Source organism: Syzygium oleosum, unplaced genomic scaffold (assembly GCF_021117445.2).
Source record: "Syzygium oleosum isolate NSW1041296 unplaced genomic scaffold, Sole_v2.1 Sole_v2.06, whole genome shotgun sequence".
In the NCBI taxonomy this organism is placed as follows: Eukaryota; Viridiplantae; Streptophyta; class Magnoliopsida; order Myrtales; family Myrtaceae; genus Syzygium; species Syzygium oleosum.
The window spans coordinates 8,598,963-8,623,164 of record NW_026607490.1 but is presented as its reverse complement, the minus strand read 5'-3'; the positions used below and the strand labels follow the sequence as shown (position 1 = coordinate 8,623,164).

The window sequence follows — 24,202 nt, the reverse complement described above, 5'->3', positions numbered from 1 at the left end:
AATGCGCCAGGCGTGGTCACAGGTAGATTTCCTTATGTGATCATGCTGCTTATGCATTGTTTGATCCGGGGGCGACCCACTCTTTCATTTCAGAGCAGTTTATTAAGTTGGTTGGTCTGGAACCTGTGTTGCTTGAGAATGTGCTTTGCGTGTCGACACCTATGAATGATAGGGCGTTAGTTTCTTTTGGATGCCCTAGCTGTAAGATAATTATTGGGGGTAAGGAAGAACGTATCGACTTGGTAGTATTAGCCATGTTCGATTTTGATGTGATCATTAGAATGGACTGGTTAGTCCGACAGAAAGCTGTATTGGATTGCAGCGATAGGACGATCCAATTTAATCCGGATGGATGTCCTAGTTTTGTATTTCAGGGAAACCGAGGAGGAACCTCGATCTCTTGGATTTCCTTGCTTGAGGTGAGCAAGTTGTTGGATGATGGGTGTGAAGGATATCTGGTAAACGTAGTGGATCCGACAATGGCGGAACCTAAGTTGGAGGATATACCCGTAGTATGCGATTTCCCAGAGGTGTTTCCTCAAGAATTGCCGGGTTTACCGCCTGAGCAAGAAGTGGAGTTTGTGATTGAATTGGCGCCAGGGACGGAACCGATTTCAAAAGCACCGTATAGAATGTCTTTATCAGAATTGAAAGAGTTAAAGGTCCAGATACAGGAACTACTGGACAAAGGCTTTATTCGCCCTAGTGCGTCTCCATGGGGAGCGCCGGTCCTGTTTGTCAAGAAGAAAGATGGAACTCTGAGATTGTGTATAGATTACCGGCAGCTGAACCAAGTGACAGTAAAGAATAAGTACCCACTGCCAAGGATTGATGATCTGTTTGACCAGTTACAAGGAGCCTCAGTGTTTTCTAAGATAGATTTGAGGACCGGGTATCATCAGTTGAGGATCAGGAACGGGGATATCCCTAAGACTGCTTTTAGGACCAGATACAGGCATTATGAGTTTTTGGTTATGCCCTTTGGACTAACGAACGCCCCAGCCGCTTTCATGGATTTAATGAATCGGGTGTTCAAAGAATTCCTGGACCAGTTTGTGATAGTCTTCATTGATGATATTCTAGTGTACTCTAAGAGCCCTGAAGAGCATGAAGTACACTTGGCAGAAGTGCTATGGACCTTAAGAGAACACAAGCTGTTCGCCAAGTTCAGTAAATGTGAGTTTTGGTTAAACAGAGTGGCGTTTCTTGGACACATAGTTTCCGGAGATGGAATATCTGTTGACCCAGCTAAGATTGAAGCAGTAATGAAGTGGCCTAGGCCGACCTCAGTAACAGAAATTCGAAGCTTTTTGGGATTGGCCGGCTATTATCGACGTTTTGTAGAAGGATTCTCGTCGATAGCCATGCCATTGACGCGATTGCTAAAGAAGGAATCTAAGTTCGTATGGGATGATAAATGTGAGAGGAGTTTTCAAGAGCTGAAGCATAGATTGACAACTGCTCCCGTGTTGACCATTCCATCTGGACCAGGAGGATTTGAGGTTTATAGCGATGCGTCACTAAGAGGACTTGGTTGTGTCCTGATGCAGCATGGAAAAGTGGTAGCATATGCGTCACGTCAGTTAAGGCTCCATGAGATGAATTACCCGACGCATGATTTGGAATTAGCTGTGATCGTTTTTGCGCTCAAAATCTGGAGACATTATTTGTGTGGAAAGAAATTCCAGATTTACACCGATCATCAAAGCCTCAAGTACCTATTTTCGCAAAAAGAGTTGAACATGAGGCAGCGTCGATGGATGGAGCTTCTAAAGGACTATGATTGCGACATTCTGTATCATCCTGGGAAAGCCAATCGAGTGGCAGATGCTTTGAGTCGAAAGTCTAGTTTGGCGCATTTAATGGTCAGGGAGTGGACCTTGCTGGAAAGACTCAGGGATTCCGAGTTTAAGTTCGAGATGAGTCGAGTATCGAATTTGCTGGCCGCCTTGAGGATTGAGCCAGAAATTTAGGTCAAGATTAAGGAACTACAGTTTACGGACCAAGAAATCCAAAAGATTATTGAGATGGATGCAGCTAAGACGAAACCGGACTTTCAAGTGTCCGAGGATGGAGTTCTAAAGTTCAGAGGGCGATTATGTGTGCCGGATGATATAAAACTTAAGGAAGAAATCTTATCGGAAGCTCATAGGAGCAATTACAGTATCCACCCGGGGAGTACGAAAATGTATCAGAATCTGCGGCAACATTATTGGTGGAACGGGATGAAGACGGATGTGGCCAAGCATGTGGCCAAGTGTTTGACGTGCCAACTAGTGAAGGCACAGCACTGCAAGCCAGGTGGCTTATTGAGACCGTTAGAGATCCCTGAATGGAAGTGGGAGCATATCACGACGGATTTCGTATCGGGATTGCCACGAAGTCAGAGAGGACATGACTCGATATGGGTCATAGTGGATCGTTTAACGAAGTCAGCGCACTTTCTGGCTGTGCGAAAGGACTTTGAGTTGGAAAGATATGCCGAATTGTATGTGAGGTAAATAGTACGTCTTCATGGGGTACCAGTGACGATCACGTCGGATCGAGATCCGAGATTTACAGCGAATTTTTGGAAAAGTCTGTAAGAGGCCTTGGGCACCAAGTTACAGTTCAGTACGGCTTATCATCCGCAGACTGATGGCCAGTCGGAAAGAACGATTCAGACCTTAGAGGATATGCTGAGAGCTTGTGTAGTGGATTTTCAGGGCAAATGGGAGGTACAGCTGCATTTAGTGGAATTCGCCTACAATAACAGCTATCAGCAGAGCATTTAGATGGCACCGTTAGAAGCCTTATATGGTAGGGCGTGTAGGACGCCCCTGTGCTGGGATGAAGTAGGTGAGCGAAGTATCACAGGCCCAGAGTTAGTATAGCAGTCAGTTGAAGCTGTGGAAATCATTCGGGACAGACTGAGGACAGCGCAGAGTCGCCAAAAGAATTATGCCGACAGAAGACGACGACCCTTGGAGTTTCAAGTGGGAGACCATGGGTGTCACCAATGAAAGGATTATCCCGATTCGAAAAGAAAGGAAAACTCAGTTCAAGGTACGTCGGGCCATTTGAGATATTGGAAAAGATTGGTGATATGGCTTACCGACTTGCCTTGCCGCCTAACCTGTCCCAAGTACACAATGTTTTCCACGTGTCGATGTTAAGAAAGTATGAACCAGATCCGACTCACGTTCTAAGATATGAGGAGATAGACGTGGACGACAAGGTGTCGTACATGGAAAGGCCAGTCAGGATCGAAGATCGGAAAGACCGTGTGCTAAGGAATAAGACGATCCCAATGGTCAAAGTTGTATGGGAGCACCACGGAACGGAAGGTGCCACCTGGGAAAGCGAAGAGGCCATGCGACGTCAACACCCCCACTTGTTTGAGGAGTAAGTGTAGACTACAAATTTCGAGGACGAAATTTTTGTAAGGGGGGAAGAGTTGTAATAGCCCGAATTTCGATGTAATTCCGGGATCAATAAAATTAACAATATTTCGCATTTCATTTTAGTAAGTCTCGCCCAGAAACTGATCACTCTCGGGATACTAACCAATAGGGTATGGCTAATTAGAAAGCGGTATGTGGACCAAGGACCCGATCGCGAAGCGGACACCGATCACGAGAAATGATGAGAGAATATTATGAACCAATGTGGAACGATCTTAGGAAAGGTGACGGATTGGGTTTGGCCAAGGCCAACGATGTACAATCGGATCGCAGGTGATTCTGTACAACCGAGAGTACACGTGGTCAACCAGTCCTGAACTTAAATCGGACGATCGTGAGCTCTGGGACTAGTGATAATTTCTCATTCTCTCAATGATTAGGACCGTCATGACTCGGATAACCCTAGGTCGATACGCGTAACCTCTAGACAGCCGCCCGTTAGTGAGAGACCCTGAAATTGAAAATCGAGCGAGTTTTGATCACGAAATTGGGCCCGGATTTCGATGTCGAATTTCGATGGTTTAAGAGACTATTCTTGAAAATCTGACGTCATATTATGCTGGCCACGCATATTTTGAGTTAATACAGTTGAAAATTGAAATTTCGGTCCGGGGGTGAAAAATTACGATTTTGCCCCTCGGGATGCCATGGTTGCTTTTCGAGGCCAAATGAGGTTATTTTTCGAGGCCGACGCCATTTTTGGGTGGCCACGCATACCAGGAGTCGTTATGGCCAAAAATTGGAATTTCGACAAAAATTGGAAAAATAATATTATTTTATTCCCGAAACTTTGCAGTCAATTTTCAAGGGCTTAAGAGGCTATTTTTGCGATTCCGACACCATATTATGTTGGCCATGGATATCTGAGGTTGATACGTGCGAAAATTGGAATTTCGCCCCAGGACCGGAAAAATGACAGTTTTGCCGCTGGGTTGTTTTTGGTCCGAATTTTTGGGAAATTATTTGGGATAATTAAAAATGGATTATCAGCTGCATTATTGGGGCTAAAGACCTTTTTGCCCCTCAATTATTTGGATAGGATCAACCGAAACCGTTAGATTAGGGGTATTTTGGTCAAAACCGCCGGATCGGCGACACGTGTCGCCCCTAGGCCACTTTATTGACCAGCTGACCTCATCTCTCTCTCCTCCCTCATTTTCCTTCGGCCAGCAGCCCCACCAGCAGCCCCCTCTCCCGAAATCTCTCTCCCTCTCTTGTTCTCTCTCGGCCAAGCCTTGCCGGAACTCACCGCCGGCCGCCGGAGCGCCGCCGTCGGCCACCGTGCCTCGCCGCCGACCACCTCAGCCCCCAGCCTTAGCCTCACCCTTGTCCGGCCCCTTTCTCTCTCTATTTCTCTCTCTTTCTTCCTCTTTTTCTCTCTTTCCCGTCCGGCAAATAGGGCCGCCGGAGCTTCGCCGGAGCTTGGATCGCCGTTCCGTCGCCACCCAGCCGTCCAGCCATGCTGTACAACGCCGACTGTACCTGTCCGTACAGTGTCCCCGTACGGCCGACACTGTAGCGCCGTACGGTACTGTTCACGCCGTCCGTACGGTCACTGTTCACGCGTCCGTACGCCGTCGCCGGGAATTCCGCCGTCGATTTTACTGTTCACCAGTAATCGGCTGCCGTTCCCCGTCGTCGTGACCTTGGATTAAGTGAGTAAAATTCCTAAACCCGGATTAGGACTGATAGTGCATTTTTCTGGACTGGTTTAGGAATACTAGTACATGCTGAGAGGAATTAGTGTACCGATTGGTAGGAATTATTATCGGGAAAAATGTGGTGGATCAATGAGAATTTATTGGGAAGAGTAATTGGATTGATTGGTCAATTTAGGAGCCCATTGGTGGAATTGCCGGGTATGTCCGGGTTGACTGATTATATGTAATTCGTGCTTAATTGTGATTTATTGAGTACTGCTATGTCGCATGTGGTGTGGCTGATTTTTGTGGAGTGCGACTGGCCACTGTTTGGCTTGCAATTAATTATTGAATTGTGAATCGCACATTGGGCCACACGGTACTAATTGGGCCAATTGAGCACGTGTTGTGATATTGAGTGTTTGAATTTCATTGGTGCTCATGGTGCATTGCATTGCATTGCATAACATGGACACGCATTATGTATGCCTAGTGTGAGGCATGTGGGGAAATTGTGCGAGAATGCGTGCCTGCCATGAGTGTGTGATCACCTAGAATACCCTGAAGCGTCATACGCTGGGTTCGGATAATAATGAGTTGTGTGATCACCTAAAGACCTTCGGGTCGTGACCTTCGGATCGATACCGTCCTCATGCACTTTGAAGTAGGACGATGCCCGGTACGTCCGGAAGACGACCATCCTCATGCACTTTGAAGTAGGCTCTGGTTCGTAAGGAGATCAGTGTTGCGTCTCATGCACTTTGAAGCAGGCTAGAGACACTGGGCCAGATCGGTTGCTGCGCCTCATGCACTTTGAAGCAGGCTAGACGCACCGGGCCGTGAATGTTGTTGACTCGAGTCGTAATAAATAATAAATTGGGCAATTGCCAGTGTGGGCCAGTGGGCCGGGAAATGCACGTGACATGTTGACGATATTTGCATGCATGAACATGCATGGACTGGCATGCGAGTGTGTGAGACTCGGTACATGAGCATGTGATTGGCGTACGTGTGATAATGTGTGCCACGTACATGCCGTGATTATTATATATTGAACTGCTTAACCTGCAGGGTCAGAGAATTATTTGATTGTTGTTGCATTATGGTTTCAAATATTTATTTCTAGTCAGGAGATTACATGTTAGCCTAGCCTAGGTTTAGGGGTTATACTCGCTGAGATTCGTCTCACGGTTATTATAACCCAACTTTTCAGACCCCCAGCAGTAAGGATGCCGAATCCACCGCTTTTTGGAATCCCTGTACAGATACATCAGTATACAAGTACGTACCTCGCAGGAAATGGGGAATCATATGTAAGATACCGATCCATGGTGTTTGTAAACGTGGGCGAATATTTTCATCAGACTCAGGAGTATGTGGCTTGGTGCTTGAGGGATGCTGACGGGAACTTAGGGCAACCCCTTAAGACTTTTGATGTGCCAGTCGGTCAGGATGGATTGATGGAACCCATAATTGCGGGTGGCGAAGTGATCAATCATCAGGATGTCTACGATGTAGATGGCGTTGATGAGCGTATGGATGGGGAGCCACAGGAGCCACAGGTGATAGCTGAAGACCTAGACCAAGCTGCCAAGGAAGAAGACGAACTGGAGGACATGGATCTAGATTCTGATGAAGACCATGGGGAAGTAGCAGAGGTAGGATCGGATGTAGAGATAGGACCCGATGATGAGTTAGGGCTTTATCTTGACCCAGAGCTTGAACCGGATACCGAAGACGAAGAGGCAGCAGCAACGGATATGGATTCCGAAGAGTCCGAGCCTCAAGAGAGATCAGCAGGGGAGTCCTCAGAATCGTCGGATCTGGATTGGGAGCCCTAGCTTAGGTCCCAACTCTTTTAGGGAAGCTAGTACCTTTTTGACTGCGATCTTCCCTGTAGTTGACCCCACCTTTCCTCAGCCATAGTACCTTTTTGATCTGGTGGCTGCTAGAAGTTGTTGTCTTCGTTTAAATCTTTTGATCTGTATAAAGTACGTTGTAAAAAGGGGTTTTAAGTGAGTCATGAAATGTTCATTTCTGTTGGTGCGATGTTTTATCTGTAGTCTCATGTGTTTATCTGTTCGGGTGTATATATATTTATATACGTGGTTTTCGCTTGTGTCTGATCTCTGATGGGGTTTGGATCGGCGATGCATCCTGGGACGTCGCACCATAATCGACCAAGGTAGGGATGTTAGCGCTTCGTAGGGTACGGGGCGTGACATTTACAGCCCTAAATGCCCTTGGGCAAATGTAAATGTCTTTTGGCACATTTTTTGGAGAGTTTTGGGGAAATGAAATTGCATTTCCAAAATCCTTTAACCCAATGTAAGTCCGAAGGTATTTTTGAGCTTTGAGCATTTTTGAAATGCAAATAGACTTTTTTTTCTTCCAATGTTGCCCTCGCTATACTTTCATAATTACGGAAAAGTTTTCCGAAACCCTAATGTTGCCGGCGAGGCCTCAGCCACTGGCGAGCGGCCGGCAGCTGAGTTTTGCTGGAAAGGTTTTGGATTTGTTATAGAAAAAACTAGCAAAAGTCATTTACAAAGGGAAGTTTTTTCCAAATTATATTTAAGTCAAAGTTGTTTCCCAACTTATTTTTAAATTACACTTTACCAAACACTATTTATATTTTGGAAAACTTCTCTCGCATGAAGTCCTTTGTATTTTTCCAATGACTTTCCTCCAAAACCAAACTAAACACATAAATTGTGTTATCTCTTTCCGAGATCGTTCTATGCTTCCACAGGATGAGTTGCAGTATTTTTTCCCAGTGGAAACTTTCGCTTGTTTAAATCAAGGAACACACGACAACGTTAACAAAACTTTTGGTCTCACTGAAAGAGATCCGCCATATGGAACTTCTTATTAGGTCATCGCCTAAAAAGCAAAGGAACGCTATCTCAGGTTTTGTTGGTTAAAAGTACTTGGTTTTTCTTTGTATTGCTAGGATGGCGTTAAATCCACTCCTGCATTGGCTTCGTCTGCGCCATTGAAAGTTGAGATGACAAAACAACTCAGGCCGAGGCCGTAGCCGTGGGTTCCACGGTCCCCGGAGCCCCCACTTCTTTGATGCTCGCCGTCCTTGTCATCCTTGGCATCATCACCCTGTCCACAACTGGATGCGGTGCATCGTCACGAGCAATAGGGCCGAGCGTGCGTCGCCGGCATCACTCTCGTCATATCGTGGCTCGGCTTCTTCGCTTTCAACTTACAACCATGCCCGGATGTTTCTCTATCAAATTTCCCCCGGCTGGCCACATGCGCCGTGTCAGATCCGACATCTTCATATCTGGCTGCCAGTCTTCGACCACGAGGGCGGGGAGAGAATTTTGCTCAACCGCGAGCCTCCTGTAATTCCAAGCGGTGCAGTACTCGGGATTGATCTCCAGAAGCTTCGCGCACGCGTCGAGAGGCTCCTTCGTGTGTCCGAGAGCAACATCGCATCACAATCAATTCAGAAAACGTAATCACAAGAGATCGCTCGCATGACGCTTTTGATCTTGCAACCGACGACAGAACAGAAGTGAAATGAAGACTGAGAAAGTGAGAGAGAGTGCATGTGGCTGTGGTGATTAGAGAGAAACTGGGATTGACGAGCTCTTAGCTTCTGAGCTTTGGCGGCCGATGCTGCTGCATCTTCCTGCTTCGTTACCGTCCGAGGCCGGCCGTGCGTTGTTTCCGGTGGATAAAACCGTTGAACTTTGGAACTCCCGGTTTCGGTTGTCTTGTCGTTTTTACTTTTAAGTGGGTAGATAAGCCAACGGAGGAGTGGATTTAACGCCGCCCTTATTATTACTATCATCATCATCATCATCATCATCATCATCATGCGGTACACAGACTACAAGAACTCGTGAACCGGTTGGCTTCTGCATGTGCTTTTAGCAAGTGACGAACCGATAGTTCACAATAAGATGGCCCTGAGCGTAGCCATTTCCGTCGGTGTCCAACCTTTGAAACACGCCCGCATCCAAATCCAACCCTCCGTTGCTGCACTGGTCGATGATCTTCGCTCTCGCCTGAGCTCCGGTCCTCGTGTTGGTCACCTGCGCATGCCAAAGACACGAACCTTTACATAAGCAGTCTACTAAATATGGTTTTCTCGAATATTGTTAAGGCTACGTATGTATCACACGGTTGGGTTGAAGTGACGAAATGTGCATATGATTACACCATCGTCGTGCATCTTTGAGGGTCCTTAGTGCTCACCCTTAAGCACCGGCCGCAAGAGGCCTGCCCGCGAGGCCCGACCGGCCACAGAAGGAGGTCCAACCATATATCTTGCGCCATGCGAGGGGCTTATTCGCATCCCAGGTCGAGCAATAAGCACGTTCCGCGTTCAAGTCCCACCCGTTCTGCTCGCGATAGTGGTAATGGTATGTTGCCCTGACGTTGGAAGCGCTCTGAGCAAGAGCGGCAGCCACCACAGAAACCGAAACTACCATGAAAATGCTGATAAGCCTCCCCATGCATATCATCTGATGTTTTTTGATGTGTTCTTGCGTAAGATTGTGCATCAAGAGGAGGGTTGATTTATAGGGGACGAGAGAGAGAGGGAGCTCTTCTGAACCTATCAAGTTTCCACTCGGAAGGATTCTGAGCGGCAAACATGAACATATGTCAATGCATTTGTCTTGACTGGATGCAGTTTCCTTCGATATTATCGTGCTATGATGATTGCAAATCCAGTTGCTATACCGAATCGATAACGACATTCGCAAGCATATTCGCAAATAGCACCACGACATGAAACAAATTAAGTAATCTGGATACTCAGATGTTTCCGATCATTGGTTGTTTACTTAGCCAAATAAGGCACACTAGGTTTTTGTCCATTGTAGTGGCTGGATTGTACTCCAGACAATGCTCATATAGGCATATTCTTTCCCAATCCATTAGATTAAGTCAACTATAATTTAGCTCAAAACTTTGCTGCAACATTAAGCTTTGAACTCTACAAACCATTTCATTTTTTCTCTATCCTTGATGATATATTTTCATGTCAAGTCTCCACCATATATGGTTAATCCCAACATTTCTGATTTTTATTTGTGTGAGATTGCAAGGTATTTAAAACATACTAAAGCTAATCCATTACATTGATTATCGGATGTGTAACCGGACCGTAAGTAAACATCGATTCCAATGAATCAATCTTGCCATACCTTATATCAATAGGTGAAAAACCAATCCATCAAAATCCTCTTATATTTGAATCATGAAGTACCTCTACCTTGTGACCTAGCACATTTTCGGGGCCAAAAAGGGATTGGACAGGGTTGGATTATCTGCACATTTTCGTGACTTAGCACCTACTCGTACATTTAAACGAAATTATTTTTTTCCCTCGACGAGATAGATTTTTCATTCCAAAGAAGTATGGTAGTAAACGACACAATCATAGAACGTGAATGTCAATAATAATAGTGATTTAGCAACTAACTGAGACAATTTTCAGAGCTGTAAAATATTATGAAAACCTTATCAACGTTCTCTCAATTACACATTGTATCTTCGACTTTTAAATCTATTATAACACTCTTTAGTCTCAAAATTTGATATTTTGCTCTGTCTATTTCAAAAGACAACTTAACTAAGCGTTGTTCACTTTTTATATTTCTTGCACTCGAAGTATAACTTAACGTAGCCCGATCCTCTAAAATGTATATTTTAGGGTGAGGTTGCAAAGTATATAAGGAAAATTTCTAATATTTCTGTTAAACTGTAACTTCTACCAAAGATACTTTTGAGATTATTCCACGCTTCCACAAATGAGTTGCAGCATTTATTCCAACGCAAGCTTTAGCTTGTTATGACTAATGGAACACACGACAGCATCAACAAAACTTTTGGTCTCGCTAGACATGATCCACCATTTGGAACTTCTTGTCAGGTCATCGCCATTAACGCAGAGGAACACGATCTCAGAAAATTAACAGGATATACAAGGGAAAAAAGAGATTAGGAATAGGTTTTGCTGAGTAGAAGCACTTGTAATTATCGTTATTGTTGCTATTATGATCCTCATGCGGTACGCTCACTATAGAGAACTCTTGAAATGGTTACATTTTGCATGTGCTTTTAGCAATTTATAAACTGATAGTCCACAATAAGATGGCCCTGAGCGTATCCACTTCCGTCGGTGTCCAACATTTGAAACACGCCGGTGTCCAAATCCAACCCTCCGTTGCTGCACTGGTCGATGATCCTCACTGTCGCCTGAGCTCCGGTCCCCGTGTTGGTCACCTGTGCATGCCAAAGACATAAATCTTTACCTAAAAAGGTCTGCTAATTATGGTTTTCTAGAATACTAAGACTACATATATGGATCATACGCTCGGATCGAAGTTATAAATGCGCATATGATTGCATCATCCCCGTGCATCTGTAAGGCTTCTTGATTCTTACCCTTAAGCAACGGCCGCAAGAGGCCTCCCCGCGAGGCCCGACCGGGCCACAGAAGGAGGTCCAACCGTACTCCTCGCGCCATGCGAGGGGCTCATTCGCGTCCCATGTCGAGCAAAAAGCGTGGACCGCGTTCAAGTCCCACCCGTTCTGCTGGGGATTGTAGTCATTGTACGTTGCCAAGACATTGGAAGCGCTCTGAGCAAGAGCAGCAGCCACGGCAGAAACCAAAACTACCGTGAAAATGCTAATAGACCTCCCCATATCATCTGATGTTTCTGCTGTGTTCTTGTTTAAGATCGTTGTTCAAGAGGAGGGTCGATATATAGGAGACGAGAGAGAGAATTCTTCAGAAACTACCAAATAGTTGATCCCTCGAAAGAATTCTGAGCAGCCATATGAACTGTATGTCTATGTCTTTATCTTAACGTGGATACATTTCCTTCGATTATATCGTTCTGATCACAATGATTGGAACTACAGTGGCTACACTGATACGATATCGACATTCAAAAGCGAATGTGCGAATAGCACAACGACATGGAACTAATTTAAGTTCTCTGGATATTCCTGTTGTTTCCGCTCATTGGTTGGTTTCTTGTCAAACAGAGCACACAAGGTTTTTGACCATTGTAGCTGCATCGTACTCCAGACAATACACGTATAGACGACGTCTTTCGAAGTCCATTAGGATTGACAATCATCGCCCCCGCATGGAATTGCACACGAGCTTAACCGGGTCATTGTCTGCACCACTAGCCCTCAAGTCTTTTTAAAATCGACATGTTTAGCACAATCTTCTCGTGTTGCTGCAACATCGAGCTATGAAAATTTTGGTTCTGGGCAACAAATATAACGTGTTCTACGAATTAGATCGATGTTAAGATTTTTATCGACGAGCGCCTTTAGATAATCGCTAAGCAATTAAATAAGGTCAGTTTGCAGCTTTTAATACACTACTTTTCTCATGTCAATTGAAAATCGAAACATTTTCTATCATGTGTATGTAAGTCAGGTGGATGCCTACATGGTAAATCTAATGTCAAGTTAACAAAAACTATAGCCACGTCAGCTAACGATATTGGAATTTTTAGCGGCGGGACTACATTGATTGGATTTGGAAAATTCAAGGATGAGATTGAAGGAGAAAAGTTCAAAGGCTACTTTTCTAGAATCACCCCATGTCATTTTCCCTGGTTGAAAATAAGAAAGTGTTTTGAAGAGTAGGGGAGAGGAATCGGCAAGGGCACGAGAGATAATTACAAAAGATGAAAATATGAGATGTTGAAGCGGTTTTCCACACTTTGAGGAATCAATCCACTGTCAAAACTAAGGCTGCGTTTGGTCGATCGGATAAAAGTCAGGATAGGATATGTTTTATCCTATCCTATGTTTGGTGGTGGTCCAGGATAGGATAAGGTCGGATATAGACCGGTTATAGCCCGGATAAAAAAATTCGAGGGAGGGTGGGATAAACCTGGATAGGATTTCTAATGCCTATTTTTCCAGAAACCCTACGCTCCACTCGCCGTCATCTTCATCCCCACACCTTGTGCTCTTTCACCAAAAAAATTTCTCTGCTTTTTTTCCTTCACCGACTCCTCCGGACCCGTGAATAGCCAAAAAAAAAATTATCATATCCGACTTTAAATCCGTAGTCCACCAAACAATAGATAGGATATGAAGAAATTCCAAGATTTCTTATCCTATCCTATCCAGTCTTATCCTGTTTAGAAATCCGGACAACCAAACACAGCCTTAAACGTATTCAACTATATTTTGTCGTAAATTTTATACCAAATGTCGCTACACACATACACATATAATTGACTGGCTTTCAACGAATGGCTAAGATATATTAATTTACAATCCAGCGATGATTCATTTCCATAGTAATGATTTTCTATAGAAAAATACCTCGGTACTAACCGGTTGTGTGGCATCTTGTTATTACATCTGATCGTAAAGCTAGCCTGTCACAAATTAATGAATATTTAAGGAAAAAGGAATCCAAATAATGTTAAGTTTCATATCTAAAGATCAAATGTTATACCAGGAAAGGGACTCGTCTATTCCGTGGAATAGAACAAAAAATTTTCCTAAGATATTCCCCATGGCGTCTTATCATAACCAACATCAACATTTTTTCACAGGATACAAAAGATGGAAGTTTCTTTCCAAGGGAAGAGACTAGTAGTAGGTTTTGCTGATTTGAAGCACTTATAATCGTTATGATCTCCATGCGGTACACACACTATAGAGAACTCTCGAAATGGTTGCATTTTGCATGTGCTTTTAGCAAGTGATAAACTGATAGTCCACAATAAGATGGCCCTGAGCGTAGCCACTTCCGTCCGTGTCCAACATTTGAAACACGCCAGTGTACAAATCCAACCCTCCGTTGCTGCACTGGTCGATGATCCTCACTGTCGTTTGAGCTCCGGTCTCTGTGTTGGTCACCTGAGCATGCTGAAGACATGAACCTTTACCTAAAAAGTCCGCTAAATAATGTTTTCTAGAATACTAAGACTACATATTTGGATCATATGCTCGGATCGAAGTTATAAATGCGCATATGATTGCATCATCCCCATGCATCCGTAAGGCTTCTTGGTTCTCACCCTTAAGCAACGGCTGCAAGAGGCCTCCCCGCTAGGCCCGACCGGGCCGCTGAAGGTGGTCCAACCATACTCCTCGTGCCATGCGAGGGGCTCATTCGCGTCCCACATCGAGCAAAAAGCGTGGACAGCGTTCAAGTCCCCACCCGTTCTGCTGGGGATTGTAGTCATTGTACGTTGCCAAGACATTGGAAGCGCTCTGAGCATGAGCAGCGGCCACGACAGATGCCAAAACTATCACGAAAATAATAATGACCCTCCCCATACCGTGTGATGTTTCGTATATGTTCTTCTGTAAGATCGTTGTCCAAGAGGAGGGTTTATATATAGGGGACGAAAGAGAGGGAGAGCTTTTCAGAAACTACCAAATGGTTGACCCCTTGAAAGAATCCTGAGCAGCCATATGAACTTATGTCTATGTCTTTATCTTGGCTAGATATATTTTCCTTAGATATTACCGTGCTGATCACGATGATTGGAACTCCAGTGGCTGCACTGATACGACAACACGTGCAAATAGCGCAACGACATGAATTAAAATTTAGTGCTCTGGATACTCCAATTGTTTCCGCTCATTGGTTGGTTACTTGCCAAACAAAGCACACTAGGTTTTTGTCCATTGTAGTAGCTGGACTGTACTCCAGACAATGATCATATAGACAAATGCTTTCGAAGTCCATTCGGATTGACAATCATTGCCCCCGCATGGAATTGCATACGAGCTTAACCGGGTCAATGTCTGCACCACCAGCCCCTAAGTATTTTCGAAAACGATTAGCGAGTCAACTAAAGTTTAGCTCAAACTTCTCGTGTTGCTGCAAGTTTGAGCTATGAAAAACTGGTTCTGGGCAACGAAATAAAGCATGTTCTACAAGATAGACCAATGTTGAGATTTTTATCATGAGCGCCTTTTGGATAATCGTTAAGTAATTTAGGCTCCGTTCGTTTGGCGGAAAATATTCTCCTTTTGGAAAATATTTTCCCGGAAGTCATTTTCCTAGAAAATATTTTCCCGGAACATAATTTTCCGGTGTTCGGCAACCAATATGAAAAAGTTTCGGAAAATATTTTTTGCCGGCGACCGGCGGCGGCGGCGTCCGGCGGCCGGCGACCGGCGGCCGCAACCGGCGGCGGCGACCGGCGACCTTAGTGAAGAAGAAGAAGAAGAAGAAGAAGCTCTGGAAAATGATTTCCGCTTTTGAAGAAGCGGAAGTCATTTTCCGTAGACTTAGGCTATTTTGTGAGGGGGGAAGGAAAATATTTTCCCACGGAAAACGTTTTCCGCCCCCCGAACACCGGAAAACCCGGAAAATATTTTCCGGGAGAATATTTTCCGCCAAACGAACGGAGCCTTAAATAATGTCAGTTTGCAGCTTTTAATACACTACTTTGCTCCTGTCATTTGAAAATGGAAACATTTTGTATCATGGGTATGCTGTTAACAGGTGCCCCAGTACACTCATTAACGAGATCTTAATATATGAGATATCATAAGAAAATTCATTGTCATGTAAAAGTAATTCTTGTGTAATTTTCAGAACGCATCAATGAAGGTTCAACAAGAAGAGTAAATGTTCACGAACTTTTCTTTAATGTTTCAAGTGGTTCCTTAAACTTTCAAAAATCCGCTCAACGTAGTCCTTCCATTACATATATCACCACATTTTTTTCACGTGAACTGCTACGTTAACATTTATTGGGCCATAATAATGATGTGGACTGCCATGTTGTTTTCTCGAGTTAGCAGATCTTTTCTTTCCTTTCTTTTTGGGCCAAAATAATGAGAGAAATATATTGTGGAAGCCACATGTAAACCATGCGGACACCTACATGGCAAATCTTACGTCAAGTTGACAAAAACTATGGCCACGTCAGCTAACAATATTGAAATTTTATAGCGGAAGGACTACATTGATTGGATTGAAAAAAAAAAAGGTTCAAAGATTACATTGAACATTTAAGAAAAGTTCAGGAATTATCCATGTCATTATCTCTTACTGAAAAGAAGAAGTTGTTTTGAAGAATAGGATAGGAGAATTGACAAGAAGACAAAAGATGAGATGTGGAAGTGGTCTCCGACTCTTCGAGGAATCAATCAACGGTCATAACTGATTGTATTGAAGTGCATTCGTAAATTTTATACCAAATGTTGCTAAGCATATATACCATCAAAATGTTTTCAAAGAACAGTTAAGATTTATTTATTTGCAATCTAGAGATGATCAATTACCTTGGCAACGAAAGAACTATAGAAAATCCCAGTGTACCAACCGGTTTTGTGGCATCATGTAGTTATGTCATCTGATAGTAAAGCTAGCCCATCACAATTAATGACTATTCGGGGAAAAAGAAAGCCAAAGGCTCACGCAATTTCCAACTTCTAAATGGCTATAACATTCCATAAATTATTGAGTTGATGAAAATAATCTCAAGCTAACTTATCGATCAAAATCACAAATGGAAATGCTGAAAGTTCTATTTATTTAAAATGCAAAAACCCCACATTATCATGAAAATATAAGATTGTCCGTGGTAGTCAAAACAACGATTTCACAACCTTATATTATTTTCCACTCGTTTTTATATATGCAGACTTCATTTCCTCTCTTCTATTTACTAATGTGCTCAAGTTGATTTTTATTAAGGATTTTTTTGTAGTGAGTTTGTATCTTGTAGTTTAACTTTGTTAATTAACATATTTTAAATATAAATTATACTTATAAGAGTTCAAGAAAAACTTGAATTAAAGAATTGTATACTACAACGAGTTATTCCATATTAAACTTTGGAGAAATATTGTTGATAAATAAACTTTATCGATATTGTTTTAAATTAAAATCTCGATCATTAAATTTATCAAAATGCTCGTATCTTAGATGATTCTTGTAAAAAAGCAATAAACATGTAAACTTCTCCAATTTGAACCTAAAAGAAGAAGAAACAATAGTTTAGGAAAGGTAAATTGAAATTACTAGATCTATTGGCCTATGTGAGATGAATAATTTTTCCTCTTTCATCAATCTTACCGGTAATGAAGTCTCAATGAGGGCTATTTTGGACCATTTAAATTTTAGGTTGTATCTACAGCTATTTGAGGGGTGATAATAGCGTAAGCCATAATTTAATCATGAAAGATCAAAAGTTATAACTAAAAAGGGACTCGTCTATTTCGTGAAAAAGAAGCAAATATTTATCAGATATACCCATGCCATTATATCATTACCAACATCTAAATTTTTCACATGATATAAAAGGTGGAAGTATATTTCAAGGGAAGAGATTGGCCACAGGTTTTGCTGATTGAAAGCACTTACTGTTATTGTTCTTTATTAATATGATCTTCTTGCGGTACACATATTATGGAGAACTCTTGAAATGGTTGCATTTTGCATGTGCTTTTATCAAGTGACAAACTGATAGTTCACTATAAGATGGCCTTGAGCGTTGCCATTTCCATCAGTGTCCAACCTGCGGAACACACCGGTGTCCAAATCCAACCCTCCGTTTCTGCACTGGTCGACGATCCTCACTGTTTCCTGAGATCCGGTCCTCGTGTTGGTAACCTGTGCATGCCAAAGACGTAAACCTTTACATAAGATTACATCATCGTGGTACATCTTTGTGGCTTCTTAGTTCTTACCCTTAAGCACTGGCCGCAAGATGCCTGTCCGCGAGGCCCGATCGGGCCACAGAAGGCAGTCCAACCGTACTCCTTGCGCCATGCCAGGGGCTTATTCGCGTCCCAGGTCGCGCAGTAAGCGGGGGCCGCGTTCAAGTCCCACCCAATCTGCTCGGGGTTGTAGTCATTGTACGTTGCCAAGACATTGGAAGCGCTCTGAGCAAGAGCAGCGGCCACGACAGAAACCAAAACTACCATGAAAAAGCTAAAAAGCCTCCCCATACCATGTGATGTTTTTGATGTTTCTGATGCGTTCTTGTGTAAGATTGTGCTTCAAGAGGACGGTGGATTTATAGGGGACGAGAGAGAGAGAGAGCGCGCTCTTTCAGGATTATTAAAGTGAGAGAGAGAGAGCTCTTTCAAAAAGCTCTTCTAAAATTATTAAAGTGAGAGAGAGAGAGAGCTCTTTCGAAATTATTAAAGTTACCCGTCGGAAGAATTCTGAGCAGCCGTATCGACACGAGAACATATGTGTCTGTCTTTGTCCTGACTGGAAACTGTTTTTCGTTTCTGAACATACATGCTTTCATGGAGTCCCCCCATAACCAAGATTAGTGGGAGGCAATACATATTCAACGTGTGAAGACTAATTCAGTCAGATTAACTCAGTCATACTTTTCAAAGAAAAGTCCCCCACACAAAGTTTTCACACATTTAATTTAAGTTTAACCGATTTTGTTTACCAATTCTTCAAAAATGGAGGTGATCACGAAGCCGGTCCAAATGTCGGGCTTAATGTACCCATAACATAAAATGTACATATAAGTGTTCGGGCTGGATTGGGCTGAACTGATTCAAATTTGGACATGCTGAGCTTTCTCATGTAAGGACATTGCCCAAATTTGCCCATTTGCTTTTCGGGTCTAGGCGGGCTGAATGGGCCGCCCTCCTATTGATCACCTCTATCTTTAAATGGCTTCCATAAATGATACATGTGTTTCGATATCACAGCTCATCCATTTTTTTTTTGTTCTCGATGAACCGGCTTATTCAAAACTTTTGTATTTTTGGGACTGGTAAGGGCGAGAACAAGCAAAAAGAGATTAACGTTCTCGACCCTCATGGAGTTGGAATAATCTTTAGTTTGAAAATTGGTTGCAGAACGGACTAGCACTTCAAAGAAAAAAGTTATTACCACCTACTCATCCCTATGATCAAAAGGTTGAATTCTATCTTGTTCGGTCCATGTGCAATACAGATTTCATTATCACCGCAGTTAAATTGGATGATTGCCACGTAAGTTTAATTTCACATCTAATTACGACTCCAAGGTTTTGATAAGTCTAAGGTTGCACGTGGTGGTGGAGGACCAAGAAGACCAAGTCACGTGTAATTATATATGCAGGAGACTTCATAGAGAGAAATAAGCAATTAAGTAGACTAATGTTTTGATACTTTTAGGGCACTGCTCGTGCATGCACTATTAGGTACAGAAATTTTGATTTTTCAAAATGTGGAGCCTAAGTAAAATATATCAGTGTTAAGGATTTTATGGACGAGCGCCCTCAGATAAATTTGTTAAGCAATCACATAAGGCTAGTTTGCGGCTTTTGATACGTTACTGTCCTCATGTCAATTGAAAATTGAAACATTTTTTGTCATGCGAAAGCTATGAGGGTAAAATGTTCCTTTTAGCTATTTTTTAAGTGAAGAAATGATATGGGTTAACCATAACTTTTCTTCAATGTTAATGTGGTTCTTTGAACTTTTTTAATTTTTCTTCAATGTTGACGTGAACTATCACGTTAGCGTTTATTTGGTCAAAATAATGATGGGAACTGCCACGTCGTTTTTTCAAGCTAGCATATCTTTTTTTTTTTTTCCTTTCTTCTTGGGCCAAAATAATGAGGGATTGCGGGATATATCGCGGAAGGCACATGTGAGCCACGTGGAAGCCAACATGGCAAATCTAATTTCTAGTTAACAGAAATACTGGCCTCATCGGCTAACGATGTTAAAAATTTTTATGGAAGGACTACATCGATTGAATTTTTTATCAAAGACTAGATTGAATACAAAAAAATTTAAAGGCCGCACTGAACATGAAAAGAAAGTTGAGGTAATTAAGGAATTACGTCATGTCATCATCCCTTATTGCAAACACGAAAGTGTTTCAAAGAGTAGGGTACGGGAATCGACAAGAAGAATGGGCATAAGAGATTTTTACAAAAGGCGAGATGCAGTAGTGGTCTTCGACTTTCGGAGGAATTATCCACCGTTATAACCGATTGTAGTCAAGTGCATTTTGTCGTAAATTTCATACAAAATTTCGTTATACATATATATAATTAAAAATATTTTCAACGGATGGCTAAGATTTATATACTTGCGATCAAATTATGATCAATTTTCCTAATAACGCCATGATGCTAACCGGTTTTGTGACATCTTCTGGTTATGTGATCTGATAATAGAGATGGCCCTTCACAATTATTGACTATTCGGGGAAAAGGAAATCCAAATACTTTTAATGTGGAAGGATCAAAATTTATACATTCCTAAGACATTCCTATGGCATCATATCATAAGCAACGCCACCATTTTTTACATGATATGAAAGATGGAAGTATTTGGGAGTCACAACCTCAATTTGGATTTTAAACTTTAAGAGAATTAATAGATCTAATGAAACTAATTTTACTGAAAAAATTTAAGTTATCGAGTTATGTACTGTTGATTGGGTCCGCCTCATTTGTGGGGCCCAGTTGACATATAAAACAAAAAAAAAAGTTGTAAAAGCAAACAAAAGAAAACGAAAGAGGTGCTGCTTCGTGGAGAGCCAGAGAGCAGAGAGAAAAAAAGAGTGACAGAGAGAGAGAGAGAGAGAGAGAGAGAGAGAGAGAGGGAGAGCTGCTCACCGGGAGCACGTAGAGAAGAGGGGAAGAGAGGAAAAAAAGGCTGCGGCTTTGCGGCCTGATTCGAAGGTCAAACTATGTTGGAATTGGCTCAAATTTCAATATGTTATTCGTGATATCGAAGGTTACGAATTGATTGATTATATTTGGTGGGTACCTTCTCTAAATTCTCAATTATGATTTGGGTTTCTTTTTTCATTTGTATTAATTCATCTTTATGGTGATGAAAAAACTGTTGTATTATTAATGTTGAGCCTCTAGTATGTAACTAGAGAAGGACCCTTTTTGTATGCTACTATTTTTCGTGATTAGTAGAAGTTTATTGGTCGTGCGTGGTTTTTCCCGCATTGAATTTTCACGTTAAATCTTGGTGTTGCCGTTGCCTGTATCCCCCTATCATTTCAGCATTATATTTACATATTGCGAGGTTGTATTGCTGGAATATTTTCCTAGTTGTTGTTGGGAATAAGTCAATTTTGGTCAATTTAGTTTTGGGGAAGATATTGATTCTGGATTGGGTTAGTTTTTGGTGAATTGTTTTCCAGTTCTCCCCGACACGTACGAAGAAGAAAGAGTTACCAGCCGAGCAAACATCTAAGAGAAATCATGAGTTAGACCTCACGAATGCTTGCAAAATGTTAAATAGTTTACCGTACTGGCACGAAAATTAAAACGACATTTTTAAAGATAATATAGTCAGGGCTTTTCTTTATCTATCGAGGAGGGCGCGAATAAACAAACGATATCGGTAACCCTCGTTAAGCATTACCATAGAGGATATCTGATTCTAGTCACAATTATATCCATTGAAGTCGAGATCCTAAAAAGAGCCCGGAGAGCCTAGACCTGGAACGACGAGGTCGTCACTGCGGTCGTAGCTAATAGCTAAATGCTAGTTGGAATATGACCTTGACGAGGACTATTATCTTGAGGATGGTTGGACAAGCGACTACATCCTTATCCTTATCGACTTAGGCTAATCTTTACTTCGAAAACTGGTTGCTGAATTGGGTCCGTGTGCAATACTGGTTTCATGATCACCGCAGTTAGATTGGACGATTGCATCCCGAATCTAATTATGAGTCGAAGGTCATGATGAGATTAAGATTGCATGTGATTGGATTTCATGGACAATTGAATCGTGATAAGTTCAAGGGGACCAGAACTGCAAAGATGAAATAAAGATGACCCATCACGAATCAATATCGCCTTTCCAGTCGTACCTTGGAAAGGGTCTCTTGTGTTTCGTGGAAATTGGACAGGATATTCCTAACATATTCCCGTGGCATCACATCACAACCAGCATCTTACATTTTTCACATGATACAAAAGATGGAAGTATGGGGAAATCCCACACTCAATCTGGAGTTCAAAAGTTTTAAGAGAAGTAGTGAATCGAACGGAACTAATTTTACTAGGAAAAATGTAAGTTATCAAGTTATGCACGAAGCAAAAAGAGCTAACGAGCCGAGCAAACTAGTCAGGAATATCGTAACCAAAAAATCTCGTCTTGAAACCCTAGTTCTTAAAAATAGGTCGGACCTTGCGAAAGCTTTCCATAATTTTAAATGTTAAACCATATCGGCACGAAAATTTGAACAACATCTTTAAAATAACATCGCTAATATCATTGGAAAAAAATTGGGCATGAGCATTATTATTATAATGGACAACACAAGCAAGTTCTCTGAAAAATCGCTTTTACATGGATAATGCAATTTCCTCGTTGATGTCGACTGCACCATTTGGCAGAATGGTACGATGGCTCCATTTTACTCTCCGGGTGAACTTTATTTACCATCAATAATGCAACTTTATCTCACTTGTACGTACAAGTTTGTTTTGATTGGTAACTTTAGCAACAATAATGAACTTTAGTACAATTATTGACACCCTAGTCTTCGCAACTTGATTTTCGCATAATTATTTCGGTAAATTTCGTTCTGAAAATGGAAAATAATTTCGTGCCTAAGATATAAATTTCATATATATAATTACATCTATATATAATACCATTAGACACGGTTTACATGGGAAAAAAAGACAAAATAAGAGAGTGGACAAATCACACTTAGGTCTCATATGGTAAGAGTTCCCTAGAAGGTACGAAGAAAAGCACCCATTTTTTTTTTATTATAAGATCAGTCAACGGTTGTAATTAAGTACACACAGGCATAGGAACCAGAACTCTCTACCGATCACCCGCTGATTCTGATTATGAAAGTCCCATGGATTAACAGCTCACGAACAGGTAGTTAGCCATAATATAGCCCAAATGGTATCCTTCCTTCGTCGTGTCTAGCATTCGGAACACCTTGGCGTCCAATTTCAGCCCTCCGTCGCTGCAAGTGTCGACGATCCTCACCGTCGCCTTAGCTCCGGTTTTCGCGTTCGTCACCTGCCATGCAGTAGAACACCATGAATAAAACCTGAGTTTCAAAGAGGAACGCACGAGGGTCTGAAACACCAAACGAGACAAAAAGATTGATTGCTCATTAACCAAACTGAGAAAGAGGGTGGGAGGGGGGTGTTGCTCACGTTCAAGCACTTGCCACAGGCCGCTTGCCCGGTCGGCCCGGCTGGGCCGCAGAACCCGGTCCAACCCCACTTCTGGAGCCACGCCATCGACTGGTTCGCGTACCACGGCGCGCAGTAGGCGTGCGCGGCGTTCAAGTCCCAGTGGTTCTCCTCGGGGTTGTAGTAATGGTACCTCGCCTTGACATTGGAAGCGCTCTGCGCTCTAGAGGCTCCGGCAACGCATGCCAAAACCACCAGGAAGAGCCTCAACTTGTGATCACCCTCCATTTCTTGCTCTCTCTTTCTGCACTTTGATGATTTTCTGTGCGGTTTTCGCGAGGAGGGTGACAGAGATTTATATTTGAGGGGGATAAGAAGTGGAACATTACGGGATAGCCCTTGTGATTCGGCACAATTTAGGGCCGCTCAACGTGCGAGGTGGGGTTCTTTGAACTGTGATGGTTACCACCTTTGATGTTTCTAGGGTTTTTACACAGCTTTATTAAAAGGAAACAGCTTTGGACTCTTTTTCCTGTTGGACTCTTCTTCCTTTCGCACGACACGACGTTCGGACATGCCGTAAAGGAAGGTATCGACTTGGGTTCGTTGGATCCGGAAACACATGCGCTCGAATCGTGGGCTAGGAAGCATCGACACGCTATTTGAGCTTCTGAATCGGTGTCCGACATGTGTCGCGTGTCCGACACGCTCTGACACGTGGCGGACACGCTCGGACACGCGGTCAACGCGTGTCGGAGATCCGACACGCGGACAACGCGCCGGTAACACGCGAGTCGGGAATCCGACACGCGATTTTCGACACGCACGGGTTAATTTTACAAATTTCAAAAAATTTAGGGGTCAAAATGTAAATTTATAAAAAAAAGTAAAAAGAAAAAAAAAGAAGGGAAAGCTCGATTACTTCTGTCTGCCCTAAGCTTCTTTCCTCCGCATAGCTCCTCAAGACCCTTTCTTCCGCCGGATCTCCTCAAGACCCTTTCCTCCGCCGTGATTGCTTTTCTTGAACGTTTTCTTGCAT

General features: G+C 42.6%; 3 protein-coding genes and 2 pseudogenes across 3 annotated transcripts; all 5 read right to left on the bottom strand.

Annotated features, from left to right (window-relative positions):
* Positions 1-8,970: 8,970 nt before the first annotated feature.
* On the bottom strand, positions 8,971-9,558 carry LOC115665399 (pathogenesis-related protein PR-4-like; annotated as a pseudogene).
* Positions 9,559-11,170: 1,612 nt separating this feature from the next.
* Positions 11,171-11,758, bottom strand: LOC115665401 (pathogenesis-related protein PR-4-like). The gene is made up of 2 exons (XM_030587292.1): positions 11,498-11,758; positions 11,171-11,335 (listed from the first exon to the last, which is right to left on the bottom strand). Exons 1-2 carry the CDS (start codon positions 11,756-11,758, stop codon positions 11,171-11,173), a joined length of 426 nt encoding a protein of 141 aa, XP_030443152.1.
* A 2,031-nt stretch (positions 11,759-13,789) lies between these two features.
* Positions 13,790-14,377, bottom strand: LOC115665400 (pathogenesis-related protein PR-4A-like; annotated as a pseudogene).
* A 3,006-nt stretch (positions 14,378-17,383) lies between these two features.
* Positions 17,384-18,032, bottom strand: LOC115690817 (pathogenesis-related protein PR-4-like). The gene is made up of 2 exons (XM_030617297.2): positions 17,753-18,032; positions 17,384-17,675 (listed from the first exon to the last, which is right to left on the bottom strand). Exons 1-2 carry the CDS (start codon positions 18,011-18,013, stop codon positions 17,514-17,516), a joined length of 423 nt encoding a protein of 140 aa, XP_030473157.1. The 5' UTR covers positions 18,014-18,032; the 3' UTR covers positions 17,384-17,513.
* A 4,594-nt stretch (positions 18,033-22,626) lies between these two features.
* Positions 22,627-23,604, bottom strand: LOC115690794 (pathogenesis-related protein PR-4-like). The gene is made up of 2 exons (XM_030617257.2): positions 23,185-23,604; positions 22,627-23,044 (listed from the first exon to the last, which is right to left on the bottom strand). The coding sequence occupies exons 1-2, from the start codon at positions 23,449-23,451 to the stop codon at positions 22,880-22,882; spliced, it is 432 nt and encodes a 143-aa protein (XP_030473117.1). The 5' UTR covers positions 23,452-23,604; the 3' UTR covers positions 22,627-22,879.
* Positions 23,605-24,202: the final 598 nt, after the last annotated feature.